The sequence below is a fragment of the Stegodyphus dumicola genome, chromosome 5 (assembly GCF_044657685.1).
Source record: "Stegodyphus dumicola isolate Sdum_Otavi_A_Nest chromosome 5, ASM4465768v1".
Taxonomy (NCBI): Eukaryota; Metazoa; Arthropoda; class Arachnida; order Araneae; family Eresidae; genus Stegodyphus; species Stegodyphus dumicola.
This window is the reverse complement of record NC_140772.1, coordinates 139,718,980-139,735,810: the sequence shown is the minus strand read 5'-3', so window position 1 is coordinate 139,735,810 and position 16,831 is coordinate 139,718,980. Positions and strand designations below refer to the sequence as shown.

General features: G+C 31.9%; 1 protein-coding gene across 1 annotated transcript in view; it reads right to left on the bottom strand.

Annotated features, from left to right (window-relative positions):
- Positions 1-16,799, bottom strand: part of LOC118184956 (DAZ-associated protein 1-like) — an 84,515-nt gene extending 67,716 nt beyond the window's left edge. Inside the window, exons 1-3 of the mRNA XM_085817118.1 lie at positions 16,658-16,799; positions 13,224-13,264; positions 921-1,087 (exon numbers count right to left, since the gene is read on the bottom strand). Of these exons, the coding sequence (XP_085673244.1) occupies positions 921-1,087; positions 13,224-13,264; positions 16,658-16,686 (237 nt within the window). The 5' untranslated portion in view covers positions 16,687-16,799. The remainder of the gene's footprint in view (positions 1-920; positions 1,088-13,223; positions 13,265-16,657) is intronic.
- Between the last annotated feature and the right edge of the window lie 32 nt (positions 16,800-16,831).

The window sequence follows — 16,831 nt, the reverse complement described above, 5'->3', positions numbered from 1 at the left end:
TACTGTATTTGTTTACATGTTTTTTATCAGCCGATCAGTCGGTAAAGTGTTAAGATTAAAATAACGCTTATCGTATTTCAATAATTTTAATTTAATAAGTATTTTTCAACAAAATATAAAGATATAAATAATCACAGTTTGTGATAAAATGTGGTTGATATAATACATGTGGTTTTGAAATCAATGAAATAAACTTTTAGTTTATTATAGCTATCTATTACAAACAGAAAATAACACAAAAATAACATTTTAATGATACGTATGAGATTAGGGTAAGGTTATGCGAGTCATACCGCTGCTCAAGTCGTACCTTTTAAAGATTAGGCATAACAAAAAACTATGCCTCTTCCAGCAAAATGAATTACCCTCTATTCAACCATATTTTTTTCACATATGTTCATCTCCCTGCAATATTTGTGAGGAACACTGCAAAGAGAATATGATTCAGTGACTAAAATGAAAATGATGGGTACAAGACAGGTGGTATGTCCTAGAATACTGGTTGTCTAAGTCCTATTAAGTTCTTGTTCATAAATTTTATTTATTTTATCCAAGAGTACGTAGTAGCTGTACGGAAGACCCAAAGACTCTATGGAATTTTATTCTAAATATATATCAGCAACACTACCACCAAGATTTTATTATGACAACTAATTTTTATTTTTTTCATAGATCCTAAAATTTACACCTATTTTTCTTAGGCAGTATAACTTATGCAACTTTACCCTAATAAGTGACGAGATGAAAAAATAAAAGTAAATTACATATATTTTAACACACTTTTAAATAATTTTAAATATTTTACATTTCTAACTATATCCTTCAACATAAAAGTACACTTAATTCATATAAATCAATTATATTCAATAAACAAACCAAAAAAAAAATACTCAAAACATAATTCCATATTTTCTAATTACCGTGCGTCCATTTAATTCATGAGGTTTTGATTGCAATACAGCAGTCACGCAACTGGGATCTTTAAAAGTAACAAACCCAAATCCTCGAGATCTACCAGTTTCATTATTCTTCATGACAACACTATCAACCACTTCTCCAAACTTACTAAAATAATTATGTAAATTCTCTGTAAAACAAAAAGACAAGATTAATATAAGACCAAAATGTTTAATATTATTACATTTCATTTAATATGATTCAAGTTCTTTCATTAAGAATAAAATTTAACCGATTCAAGTTCTTTCATTAAGAATAAAATTTAACCAACTCATACTTTCAATGAATTAATCTGAAAAAATTTAGGATCTATTCTTGAAATTTTCTCTTATTAAAAAAATAAAGATAAGAAAAAAAAAAAAAAAAAAAAAAAGAGGCAACAGAAAGATTATATTATTAATCACACCACACTTCTTTTTCTCTAATCCGTCAGGATTTACCCATTTTTCAGATAATATGCTAAAACACAGTTTCTCAAACTGTGGTCCACAGATCACAAGTGTTCCTAGAAGCCTGCTCTTGTGCTCCTTCTATATTTACAAAAATGTCCTGTTATTTTTAAATTAAACTAACAAGATGGCCACTCTAAAGGAAACTAATTCTACGCATCATTGGATGAAGTGGTGCTTTTATAATGATGCATAAAACTTTGATGGACAAAATAATTTTTTTTTACTACATGTATCCAAAAGAATAAAACTAATTCTGATCTAAAGATAGATAGATATAAGTATATGATACTGTACAAACATATTACATGACATTAAAAAAATTGTACACAACAGAAAACAAAAAAATAATAGTGACCATACACAATTTTTGTTTTCTTTTATATGGTAAGGCTTAATGGGTTATAAGTTATCACCATACATTTGGCAACATATGCCTTAGTTAAATTATCTGACTCGGAAGATATTTGTAGCCTTGAGTAGGAGCACTGGTATTGCAAACTCACCAGCAGTGAGAAATAAAGTTAATATTTAACTTTTCCATGCCAGTTATTTTCACTTTAAGTGAAGGGCAGTAATTCATCATTACAGAATAGGTAAGGTCTGAAGGTGAGTTGTTGGGAGAGCTGTTTAACTAGCTAGCAGACCACCTCTCAATTATTCTAAATTGACACTTTTATCTTAAAAGAACAGATTGATAGATACTTATGAAAGATTTGTAGGATTTTATGTAGATTTGTAGGATTTTATCATAATTAACCAGTTATTATGATTTAAAAATTTATTCCTATTTCTTTCAATAGAGAACACAAATTTGAGTATTTAAGCCAAAACATTTTAAAGCAACATTTTAAGAGATTTTGGCAACCTTGCTTGTAATTCATGTCCTATTGCCAGCTCCACCAAAGTTTATTCTGGCATTAGCCAGTTTGGTACGTAACATTAAACATATGATATTAAAAACTTAAGTAGATCATCTTGTGTAGTCGGAAGCTACATTACTTGAAGTTAACTTGATCATATGTTATTTTAATACCTGCAAGTAGCAAAGTTACGGCCTGTAGCATAAGTGGTGGCTTTTGTAATTTAAAAAGTCCAATAAAAATATCATTTTAATCTTAGTAAGACTTTGCCATCTTAATACAGACTACAGTAATATTTCGCCTGTCAAACTAGTATGATAAGCAACTGCTGGCACTCCAAGCAAGTTAAATTTTGTCATCCCTGTGAAGTATAATTGTAAAATTTTGGTACTTTTCTACTATCGGGAAATATTATTGCATTCTAAAATGACCAAAAATTAGGATTCAGAAATGCATGTATGTACGTACATATGTAAGCATTTTTACTTATGAATCACATACATACATTTCTGAATCTGGTTCTGATAACAGAAACTTACCAAAATTTTTACAAGGAAAACACTGAAAACATAGAATTGAGTTTATTATCTTGGTTGTTCTTTAAACATATGTAGAAACTGTATTTGAACCAGATGGCACTGTGTGTGCCTGAATTCTTTTCAGTTTTTCAAAACATTGATGACAGTAAGTGATGTAACAAAATATTACATTAAGTGCGAATTGCGAATTAAGTTTACATGTGCTTCTTTATTGTAAATGTATTTATTGTGTCGTCAATAAAAATTGGATAAAATGACAAAAGGCAAGAATCCTTGCTGCGTCTGACAGGTAAGCAAAATTTCTTTACTATTATTTGATTTGAATATTGAGTTTTAGAATAAGGCGAATGCGATATTAGATGTATATGCGTATTTACAAATCTTTGGTGCCAAAAATCCGGAAAAGACCTTTAGATAAAGTAAATTGCAAATTGAATATTCAAAAAAGTATTTAGCGAATTGAATAATTTAAATCATTATGATGGATATTGAAGCTTTAAAAAAAATTAGAGCACCTGTCAGACATGCAGCAACTGACACTATGAAATTGTTAGAAATTGAAATAAACAGGAAAGATCAATTGATTTAATTGAGGAACTTTTAGCGAAACATACAGATAAGGAAGCTAACTTAGAGTATCTTAATGAGGAAATTCTAAAATTGTGCAAAACGGAAGAAATAGAAAAAGAAACTGAAAAACAGCAAGAATTTATAAAGATAACATCATTACTTGGAAAGTTTGCACGAATAGAATCCTGAAAACAAAAGAAGCGAAGTTGTTTGCGAAATTGAAAGAACAAATGTTGTAGAAACCAGAAGTGAGCAGCAGAATACAGTAAAGCTTCCTTGCTTGCAGACACCTCAATACGATGGCAATATATTAAGGTTTAATGAATTTTATTTTCAGTTTGAAGTAGCTATCCATAAAAATGTGAATTTTAGTAATGTTGAGAAGTTTAGTTATTTAAAATCATACTTAACAGACAAAGCTGAGGTAGGTTTACATGGTTTAGCATTAAGTTCTGAAAACTATGAAATTGCCTTGAACATATTAAAAGAACGCTTTGGTCAAAAAGATATTATTATAGATGCATATATGGCAAGACTTTTAAAACTAAGTCCAGTACGAAAATCATATGACATTGTAGCGTTGCGTAGACTTTACTCAGAATGCAAAAGACATATTTGAGGATTAGAAAATAACAGAATTAATCCTAATAGTTACAGTTGTCTACTGTATCCCGTGTTGTTAAAATCAATACCCAAAGATTTATCCTTAGAATTTTCTTGTAAAACACATTCAGAAGATGAAAACAAAATATCTGATTTATTGGAATTTTTAAAGATTGAAATTCAATGTCGTGAACGTAACGAGTACTTAAGTAGAGACTTTAAATACTTCAGATTCGGGATTGGAAACTAAATTTAATCCTTTACAAAAACCTAATCAAAAGTATGGCAGATTTAATAAAACCAAAGTTGATTATAAGTGGGAAAAATAAATAAAATTCGAACATTCCTACTACTTCTGCATTTATTGTTGATGTGAAAAAATGTAAATTTTTTACAAACCCGAAAATAGATCATAATTCTACCTCTTGTCCCTTATCAGTAGAACAGAAAAAATTAATCCTTAGAAAAAATGGTGTGTTATTCCTGTCTTTCTAATGGACACGTATATAAGCAGTGTAAAACAAAGATTATTTGTGGAATTTGTAAGCATTTTATGCATCACGAATTTCATGTCTTCCGTAGCATGTGTCAATAAATCAGATGATTGCGACATACTACTTGAAACTTGCTCAGCAGTAATAAAAGTAAAGAGATTAACATTTTGTTAGATAATGTGCCACAGAGATGTTTTTTGAAAAAAGAATTAGTGGTAGAAATGAAACTACCCATTATTAGACAAGAAAGTCTAGCTGTTTACACTTTTGGCTCTAGAGTGCCAATACAAAAAAATCTGATGTGTACACCATAACTTCCTTGTATGGAATATTAAATTACACACATTTTTTCTTGCATTTTATTTAAACTTATTAGATTGAATTAAACCTACTTAGCCGACAGCGCATAAACCACATGAGAATAAATGCATTCTTTAAAATTCACTTTGTTTACCATAGCGACACTCTGGCGCTAGGTTTACTTAACAGTATTATATTTCATTCATATTATAACTCAGAATGCACAAAATGTATATCATTTAAAGAATTATCTAATCGTTGCCACATGTTCTATTCAAATACTATAATAAAGCTAGAACTATGTATAAAAGAAATTAAGCAAACAAAACAAAAAAGAAACAGTCTTTCACAGACAATTGAGTATTTCTCATTTAATTAATTCAGTTCTCACTTCGCGAGAAGGCAAAAATACATAAAAACTCAAAATATCTATATTAAAAATTACGAAGTAAATCTCAAACGCTTATTTCCTCGAAAAAATTCCAGAAAGAATTAAGCATGATTTAATTGGCAATAATAAATGAATGCGTTATCTTTGTTGTTGCGAAGCTAAGTTTCTCTAGATTGGCAACAAATCCACTAGTCTCCTGTTTCAAATGTAAACATCAATGGCCGCCATAAAAACAGGTTTAGCGGCAATTAAACAACTTTAAAATTGCTGATAATTCTAAAAATATTGCACACGGATTTACTAAAGGCATAAAATCCTTAACCAGAAGATAAAAACAATATAATTCAATCATTTTTAAAGCAAAAAATGTACAATTTACAAACATATAAGAGTAAAAGAAACTGAGATCACTGAGCCGGTAATAGAGTGGATATATTTATAAATATATTTATATACGTTTGGTGCGGCCGATTACAACCAAAATATGAGGTGCACATCTACATGTTATAGCAGTCCTACATACAAAATTTCAACGTTCTGAGGCTACTCGTTTTTGAGTTATGCGAGATACGTACGTACGTACGTTCGTACAGACACCACGAAAAATTCTCTTCAGAATTAATTTTAAAGCAGTTTTATAATTTTTTTGAAGGAAAAGAGTATTTTATTCTGTCTTTACGTATAGATATCATGCTAAAACATCGTTAAATTGCATTCGATAGCGGTCAAAATGGATATTTTTGTTGAAATATGCTGCCTGAAACTTTTCGCGATTACAATACTTCCTTTTTACTTCGTACAAGGAAGTAAAACCTTATGACGTAGTTCAGTTTACACTTTGTAATTTATGTGATTCGGACAAGAAAATAAGGATTGAAGCATTTTTAACTGATTGTATTTCTGGTTCACAGTTTACATCTCAGTATCTCATAACAAATTAATGCAAATACTTTCGAGGAGAAACATTCAATTGTCAAACTTAAGTAAATCGTCAGGAAATGAATTGTCTCTGCTTATTTGAGCACAGTATTTTTGGAATATTCATACTGGAGAAAAAGAGCAATTTAAGAAATCTTTGTATTTGATTGATACTCTGTTTGGAAGGGTTGTTCAAGGTTAAATCCCTCCATCAGATTTAAATGCGAATTGGGATATTTCTATTATGAAAACTGAATGTTGCGCCGCATTAAATGAAAAAGTAACACAATTTTGGCAGATTCAATGGGGATAAATGATACTCACAGCGGAGATTTCTAATTTAATGAGGAATTTATTTATCAATTCGAAAGTAATTTAAAATATGAAAATGGAATGTATACAACTACCTTAATCTTGGATGGTAAACCAGAAAACTTGTCTAACAACTTCGCAGTAGCAAAACGAAGATTTCGTAACTTTAAGTGTAAAAAATGAAAGAAAATAATTGGATTTATAATGAATACAAGAATATAGTTAAGGAGCAATTAAAACTGAATATCGTTGAAGAATGTCCTTCCAGCTTGGACGAGAATTCTTATTATATGCCTCATTCAGCTGTAGTAAGATCAGATAGAGACACTACGAAAATCAGATTGGTTTTCGATGCATCGTCAAAAGGTAATGGGTGCAAATCTCTTAATGAATGCTTGAATCCTGAGCCACCGTTAAATCCCAGAATTTTGGATGTAATCTTGCGATTTCGCAAATATGAATATGTATTCAGCTGTGATATTCAGGGAGCATTTTTGACCACAGGAATAGTGGAAGAGGATAGAGACTATTTACGTTTTTTCTGGTTTCCAGATGAAAGTGATTCAAAAACTTACAAAATTTTACGAATGACTCGCCCTTTGGAGTGACATCAAGCCCATTTACCCTTGCTGTGACTATTAAATACCACATTAGAAAATATAAACTTGAACAAAGCGAAACTTGTGAAATGCTTGACTCGGCACTTTATGTAGATGATCTTTTCTATGGAGCAAATACAATAGAGAAAATTTTAGAACTTTCACAGAGAGCTGTAAAAATTCTAAAATAAAACGGGAAAAATGGCTACAATTTACTAAGCGGAAAACTGCTGATTCGCAAGTGATGTATCCAGGACAATCTACTAGCATTACGAATACTGAAAAGAAAAGGAAAATAGTTTGTAGAAAATATAATGAAAGTTATTTATCAATTGGGTTTATTCGGAATGGAGATGAAATGGACCCTCAACCTCAGTGTGTTTGCAGTGAACTATTATCCAAAGCATGAAACCACCGTTTCTTAAAAATGATCTTGAATCTAAGTATGACAATTTAAAGGATAAATCTGAGAATATTTTAAAAGGAAACTATCGGCATTCAAAATTAGTAAACAAGTAATGAAAGGTTTCGTTACCTCAAGTGAAAAAGCTTTGGAAACCCAGTAAGCCTAAGAATTGTCAAGACTCAGCAGGCTCATACTATTGGAGAAAACCTTATATTACCAGCAGTTAAAGATATCGTTCTAACATTTTGAAATGAAAAGCAGCTAATGAATTTTAATATTTTGTTATTAAATGATACAGTAAGTTGACGAAATCATGAAAGGGCAAATTCCATAAAAGAGACACTTATTCAAAAAATAAAACACATTGAGTATTTCCCATTGCAATTAGATGAAAATACCGATATTACAGACTTTGTTTCAATAATTTGTTTACGTACGTTTGGAGGAAGATAAACGAATTGCCGAAGAGCACTTATTTTGTAAATCTATTCATGACATAGCAGCTGCAAATGAAATTTTCAAAGTAACTGACAATTTTACGTCTGAGATTGATATTCCTTGGAATAAGCGTATTGCCGTTTGCAGTGACGAAGCTCCAGCTTTAAAGAGAAAACATTGCGGTGTTATTTTTCAAATGAAGAAAGTCGCACCTGAAACTAATTTGCTTCCTGCTCCATTCATCGTGAAACTTTAGTAGAGAAAACAATCCCTGAAAACCTGGAAATCATTTTGAATCAAGCTGTGAAAATTATCAATTTTATTAGCAGTCGTGCTTTAAATTCAAAAATATTTGCAATTTTATGCCAAGGGACGGGCAGTGAACATGATACGGCTTTGTCATATTCCAGTTTAAGATGGTTATCAAGAGGCAAAATTTTAAATCGTCTTTTTGAACTTTGATCAGAATTTCAAATTTTTCTCTGTGATGCAAAATTTTTTATTTAGAGAATTATGGCTGGCAGATTCAGCATATTTAGCTGATATTTTTGGATTATAAAGTTAAATGAGTTAAATTTAAGATTACAAGGAAAGATAAAATAAATGCAATATTAAAAAAAAAAACTTAGGCTAATAATATTTTAAGCGGTGTACCACTTTTAGAAAGTTTTCTAACAGAAAATAATTTGAAAATAAAACAATTAGGATCTGCCATTAAAAATCATTGTTTTTCTTTGATAAATAATTTGAACATGTATTTTCCTGAGGATTATGGATAGGAAAATTGAGTAGAAATCCATTTTGTTCAAATGTACCTGTAACTTTATCTCATGAAGAAACAGAACGACTTGATCACAGAAATCTCCTGCGATCAAACTCTAAATGAAGACTTCAAAAATAACACTTGTTAAATCTCCTGCGATCAAACTTTAAATGAAGACTTCAAAAATAACACACTTGTTAACTTTTGGTTGAACCGAAAAAAAAAAGAATTTAAATGCATTTCAAATAAAGCTATTTTAAATTTTTATTGCCTTTTCGCACAACCCATTTGAGTGAATAAGGATATTCTTCCATGTTATATTTCAAAAATAAATACAGAACAAAATTATGAGTGAATCCTAATTTACTGTTAAAAACTAAGTGACAGACATAAAGAAACTGATCTCTCTTAAAGAGGCTCAAATTTCACATTCAATATTAGAATCAAAGTATTACAGCTTAAATTTTGATAACCAATTTTTAATCTAATATTTCTATGTGTGCATAGTTAATACAAATAGTCAACAGGTAGCGCAAATGGCAAAATAATTTTTAATATTTCTATAGAATAAATGAAAAATAATCATTGTAAAATGTAGTAGTGGTGGTACTAAAGTTTTTCAATTTTTGATTAGATGATCAGAAGGTTGAGAACCGCTGGTCTAAGTTGCTATTTCTCAGAAAATCAAGTATAGTTTCATACAATCCTTCACCCATGATTTCTATATAATAGCCAAATGGTCTTCTTATGGTAATATTTTTTCATATAAAAATCACATTGTAAACAAAAGCTGCTCTACATAATTTATATATAGTGCACAGGATAAAAAAAAGACTAATCTATTTCTGATCTAGCCCAATTAAGTATATTTTGGTAACTGCATATTTGCGCAACTCACCCCCTTGTGCAGTCTAGCGATTTTTTACGAAAGAAAAGATGATATGGTGAACTTTTAGACTGTAACTTATAATGTATATGGTTACCTAAGAACTGTTATGCACATGGTTGCCAGAACTTGATACTTTTACTAAGGTGGTTGCGATATTATGCAAATACCTATATTTTTCTGAACAAGTTTTCCCAACAAATTAATTACCGTATTTGCCGGCATATGAAGTATACTTTTTTTTTTTTTTTTTAAATAGGTCTGAAAATGGGGTGCATCTTATATGTCAATACTCAGTTTTTGATTACATTCATTCCTCTATTTAGAGTTAAGCGATTTTTCTCGTTTCCTTGCAGAGTACGAGAATATTACAGTTACGTAGAGTGAATGTACCAAAATTATGGAACTATTAGGCTAAAATTCAAAGAATGTAGTAGCAGATCATGAAAGTGACAAAATTTTAAAAATATCATAATAAAAATTTCAGATTGTAATGGTAGATCATAAATGTGACAACTGTGAACGTAGTATAAGATCAAGACAGTGTATTAACAAGTTATGATAGATAACCTCAGACTGGTTCTAAAATGGACACATATCATGCACATCAGTAACTCAAGGCTTCGATGCTGTGATATGGCTTTCTTTTCAATGGCTGAAGGGAATGTGAAGACAAGCCCTAACTTTTTTTCACTCCCGAGTTCCAGTTTGACTGGCAATGAAAGCTGGCTAAGAGACTATAAATGATCCATTTCTGGGATTGCTCACACTCTTACTTCTATGTTCTTACCCCTTTATCTCACTGAATGGAGGCAGGCCAGAGAAGGATGTCATTTACAGCACTTCTTTCTCATCAGCTCTGCTTTCTGAAGAAAAAAAATCTAGTGCCTTTTAATGAAATGATTCATTTGTTTAACCTGTGAATATCTTTAATATTTGTCCATCATGAAAACTGCATTCCTTGTCAAATACCTTATTATGATGAAATTTTATGTAAATTTAGAAGGACACTACAGGCAAACTCTTTGCATCATTTTTTACTTGACACAAGGCAGCAGATTCAAATGTGGTCAACCAAGCAGTGTAGTTTGGTTAAAAAACAAATAGCCATTTTTCATACCTATGAAGTCCTATAAAATTCTACATGCATTCTGTCAATAAATAATTAATGATGTCTGCGATGCTTTAAGATATTTACATTCTTCTGTGTCCTATTCTTCAATAATAAATTCAGAGTGTCATCATGAAACTGATTTTATGTGTTTGAATTAGTAGATAAATTCCAACTGCAAATTAGGTTTCTCAATAAATGTTAATTTTACATGCACAGATTTTAGGCTTTTGGCACTTACGATATGGGCAAGTTAAAGTTTATCTATTATCCTGCTTGAGTTAGTATGGCATCCCATACAGAACCTACTGCTTTTTATATGGATGATAATGAATTCCAATCTAATCATAGCCATAATCTTAATTATCTCTTTACATGGGTTACCAATTTAAAAAAGAATTAAAATATGTATATTTATCCATATTTTACTACAGCACCACATACTGCATATTGTTCAGGCACACTAGGTGATAGGGTACTTAACAAGAGCTAAAACAAAAGCTGGTTCCCATCTTGCCCTCAGATCATGCTACTCTTTTGATCTGATAATTTAAGAACAGGTTTAAAAAAAAAAAAAAAAAAAAAAAAAATTGTTTCCAATTTTGATGTTGCCCAATGAATTCAGCATTTTGGACTAATATTAACATCAAGAGTTGTAGAGTTTCACTAATTCAAACCATCACTATTCTGTTGCTATCCCAACATTATTTAAATTTTTATCTCCTTTTCACTCAATATGGAAGATATTTTCTAAAAGAAGTTACACTACATTTATAAAGGTGTAGAAAAATTTACATTTTTCAGCACTAAAAGAATCATTTGGTACTTTTCGGTTTCGACGGCGCTAATCTCGCCAAGTAGACTTTATTGGCGAAAACACACAGTATACACATAAAAGGTGTTGACAAATACTAATTCAGAAGTCAAACAACAAAAATGACAAATGTTAGTTCTAAGAATTATTTATTTTGAAGGTATAAATATTTTAATGTAGTTTAAAATTTTGTAAAAGAGCCAATAAATAAAGACAATATATTGGTAAAAAGACATTAATTTAAGAATTTACTATGCTTTCATCGTACAACATCCTGATTCACTGGTTCATATCGCATGACCCCAAGTGATCTCATCTCACGTAAACTACGCTACAAAAATCTAATTCTCTCAGTAAATTATCTACATTAATTTCAAGTTAAATCTTAATTTGGAATACTAGTTTGGTTAATCTTTGGATTATAGTAAATTGGCAATTTTTTGGCGACCAACCCTGCTACAGCAACCTGCTGGTTTTTGTTTGGACGCCATTTTGTTTTCACGAAGTAAAGGCATTTTTTTTTTTTTTTTAACTCAACATTTTTTCCAACAATCTGGTAGCCGAATTAAGCTTATTCTAGAACTTTTATGGAACAAAAGTGCTTAATCATGACGAAGATTAGGTGCGAAATTCGGAGAAAGTGCAGAATCGCAAACTGCTTGTCGCGTTTATAAGAATGGCACATACACGGTATCATCCATGTACACGTCGACCTATTTTCCCTTAAAAAACATTCCAGAATTGCACAAAAATGGCATTGCGCACACTCTTGACTTTATCCTTGTACACTGCTAAAGTCCTAGCTAGTAACCTTTATCGCCTTACCAAAATGTCGCCAAAGTATCTGTTACCATATTCCAAAGATTAGCCACTAGTTTAAATGCAAGAATTATTTCAATTCGTACGAATAGCTTACTCAGAAATTAAACCCGCAGTGTTTTACTTCACATTCTCATTAGAATTGATGAATTTAACCCTTGATTTTGCATTTTCTATATTTTCGCTATCAGGTGAGCAGTGTGATTGCATCCTAATTGGCTTAATTACTGCCCACAAATGGCGTTAGGGCATAAAATTGAACTATCTGGTAAAAATTCTATGTAACTGTATGCCAGTATTGAACGAAACAATCGATCTGATAAGAAATGGCTGCGACTAGTTTTGAAAATGTAAAAGTAAAAGGTTAGCAGCAAGGATATTTCGTTTGGCATTGGTTGCACCATTACTGGTGACTTTATCGCTTTCACCGGCAAAACAGAAAAGTACCAATCATTCATTCTTTTCAATTATTGATTTGCAATAAATAGTTTAGGTTTAATTATTTGAATATGGAAACGCACACAATGACCATCTGCCAAAGGAGAGGGATGCCTTCATGGAAAACTCTCTAACGGAAACTGGCTCATATTCACGTTAAGCAATGGGAAAACTGCAAAACCAACCATGTAATTAGCTCATTGCCTGGGTTCAAATCAAGGTCATATTCCCAGTATTCAGCGGTCTTAGAAAATTTTGAGGCTACAATAAATGAGTAGCCAAGTATAGAAACTAATGTTCCATTTGGATATACTTTATATGAAGCATATGACAATAACTTATTTAAGGTTACAGTGAAATTTAACTTGTGGCATTTAATTTTTGAAATCTTCATTATTTGCTTCCCGATATATTTGCTACATAATTTAAATTTTGTTCATATTGCTGCATAAAGAGCAAGTATGTCTGGAAAAATTTTAATATCTAATTTACTACAATGTTAATAATACATTTCAAACTACTACATAATAAAATCAAGTATTAAAAAACATACCTTTAGTTGTTTCCCAACTCAAACCACCAACAAATAATTTTCTGAAAACAAAAAAGAAAAGTGTAAATGGAATAAAAATGTGTGTACAAAATTTTTGGGGATTATAATTATTTATATATACACTCACGTTTGTGAAAATTGCAACACCAAGAAGGAATCGTCATAATTGAATGCAATTTAATACACAGTTGAGTGGTAGTGGTACAAATAAATGATTAAATGTTCAAAGCAAACAAACAAGAACAAGAGATCAGAATCAGTATTTTGTGTGGCCACCACGCGCCGCAATAAGTGCTGCTACACGACGTGGCATGGAGTCAAACAAAGTTTGAATGTCTGACTGAGGAAGAGCATTCCATATCGTTTGTACACGTACCCAAAGTTCGTCTGCAGATGCAACAGGACGAGGATCACGAGCAAGACGCCGACCAATGACATCCACACATGTTCAATTGGCGACATATCGGGGAACACGCAGGCCAAGGAAGAAGCTGTACCTGCTGCGCTGCAAAGGATTTAACAATCCGAGCAGCATGAGGGCGGGCATTGTCCTGTTGAAATACAGCGCCTGGCAAGCTTTGAAGGAAGGGAACAGCTTCGGGCTGTAGAACTTCACAGATATACCGGTTGCTGTTCAGATTGCCCACAATTCGTAGCAATTGAGATCGTCTATGATATGCTATGGCGCCCCAGACCATAACTCCGGGTGTTCGTCCACTGTGGCGTTCGATAATGCACTCCGGAAGGTGGCGTTCACCGGCATAGCGTCTGACACAAATGCAGCCATCATGGTACCACAAATTAAAGCGGGATTCGTCAGAAAACACGACATGCTGCCAATCAGCACGCCAGTCTCTATGCTGATTGGCCCATTGTAGCCGCAGGCGGCGATGGTCGTGCGTTAGGGGGATCCTGTATAAAGGAGTCCGTGCGCGCAGTCCACACTGCAGCAGACGTCTACGAATTGATGAAGCACACAATGAAACACCTGTAGCTATTGACCACAGTGCTGCCAATTGTCTAGAGGAAGCTGTACGGTCCGTCCGCACCATGCGGACCACGTGTCTATCATCGTGAGCTGACGTCACATTTCGGGGTCCACTCCCGGATTTCCAAGTTGTCCGACACTCGTCTGTCCACTGCTTCCAAAAGCGCATCACTGTGCTGCTGTTACGCTGCACACGAGAGGCTACTGCACGATACGACAATCCAGCTTCACGAAGGCCGATGATTCTCCCTCGTTCAAACTCTGTAAGTTGTTCAAATCTCGCTCTCTTTCGTCGACGAGGCATAAGTACAGATTGAGTTAATGTTTACCACTAGCAGATAACCACCGATAACCATACACGCCTCGCTACAGCCGTCTATTTATTCGGATCCATCAGCCGTTCAGAGGGCGCTAATCATTTGCATATCATGCGCTACTTTGCATTTCCTGAAAATTTCAGCTCACTCGCGTAAGTCCTTCATGGTGTTGCAATTTTCACAAACGTGAGTGTATATTTATTACATATATAACTTTCCAGTTAAAAGTACTAAAAAATAACCTAAATCAGTGCACATAGATTCAGGCAGCTAAGCTTCACAAATAAGAAAACAGACAAATGTGATTCTACAGCCTATGAACTCTTTTTTTTTTTTTTTTCCCCAAAATGCAAGAGAAAATACAGCAATAACTGTTAATTTTTTTATATCCATAAAAATGAAAGATGGTTTATTGAAAATCAATATACATCAAACTAAAACGCAGATGTTACGAGGGTGCTGTGATGTCATGTTTATCCATAACTGCCACTCTGCTTAGTGATGGCAACGCGGTTGAGGGCATAATAAGTAACCATTTTTGGCTAATCTTTGGAATATGGTAACAGGTAGTTTGGCGACATTTTGGTAAGGCGATAAGGTGTACATGGATAAAGTCAAGAGTGTGAGCAATGCCATTTTTGTGCAATTATGGGATGTTTTTTTAAGTGAAAATAGGTCGACATGTACATGGATACTGTGTATGTGCAATTCTTAGAAACGCGCTGCAAGCAGTTTGCAACTCTGCACTTTCTCCCAATTTCGCACCTAATTTTCGTCATGATTAAGCACTTTTGTTCCATAAAAGTTCTAGCATAAGTGTAATTCGGCTAGCAGATTGTTGGAAAAAAATGTTGATTAAAAAAAACATGCCTTTACTTCGTGAAAACAAAATGGCGTCTAAACAAAAAATAGCAGGTTACTGTAGCAGGGTTGGTCGCCACAAAATCGCCGAGTTACCATAATCCAAAGATTAACCTAATTTTTTTTTTTTTTTTTTTTTTAAATAGATTAAATGTCTTCAACACAAAATAAAATTGTGTAATGTCAAACAGTTCAATTTTATAAAATTCCAAATACAATACAGACTGTATTTATAATAATATTAGTCTGCTGAAAGCATTCACAAAGCTAAGAGTACAATTATTAGCTTCTATACATAACTAATTATTCCTAGAAGATCCAATAACCATCTGCTAATTAATTAACAAGCAATTAAAAAATTTACAAATGAGATTTAAGATATGATTTAAGACATACACTATTGGAGGAAATGACTTTAGTCTATTAAGAAAGCAATGAAAATCACTCTACATACACCATATAAAGATTAAACTTATTGTGAAATGCCTATATTATTTTGCTTGTGTAAAACATTCAATTTAACAACTAATTTTAAACTAAAATTTTACCTAGTAAGTATGTGTACATGATTTTATGTTTTCATATATGTACATATAGAATCTTATTTTATGTTTACAGCTCCCAGCTTTAATTTAATATATTTCAAATAACTATTATTTGTGAGGATATGATTTTACACAAGTTAAACTAATTTTATTAGATGCCTACATAAAACACCTATGAATAAACAGACTCTTAAAATAAGCACCGAGTATAATACCATCTCAGAATTTACCAAAATTAATTATATTAGGCTACAAATACATATTTTAGAGTTTCACTAACTTACAATCAGAAAGCTGACTCGACTAAAACATTTTTGCGAATTTTAAATGAATACAGTTAATTTAGCTTATGATTATCAGAGACAATTTCATAATTAAACTAATAAAGTAACGTAGATGAGTAAATTCATGAATTATAATACTTAAAATGTAATGAAGAAATCGGTATCAACCCTAAGTACGCAAATTTCAACCACCATTTTGGAACCAAAATTAATGTTAACAAAATCTGACATTTCCTGCGTTTAAAAATCTGCTTTTAATCAATAACACAATTGAATTTGATTCTTATGGAATAATGAATCATATTAATCATATAATTCAAATTAGCCGTTTACTATCCTTAATGCCATTTATTACATGTTGCTTCCCAGGAAATCTTAAATAATGCATTTTTACCTCTCCAATAAGTAAATGATTTTAACGTTATAAAAAAAAACATACCCAACATCATCGTTGTCCGTCATAGTCATTTCCTTCTTAATTAACTGTCTCAAACAATTCTAAAATTTCAAAAATACGGAAGAGACAACAAATCTTGGAATGTTAACAATTACGAAACGACAAAATGACTGTTGCCATAGTGTTTATTTATCTTGATATAATTTATTTTAAATC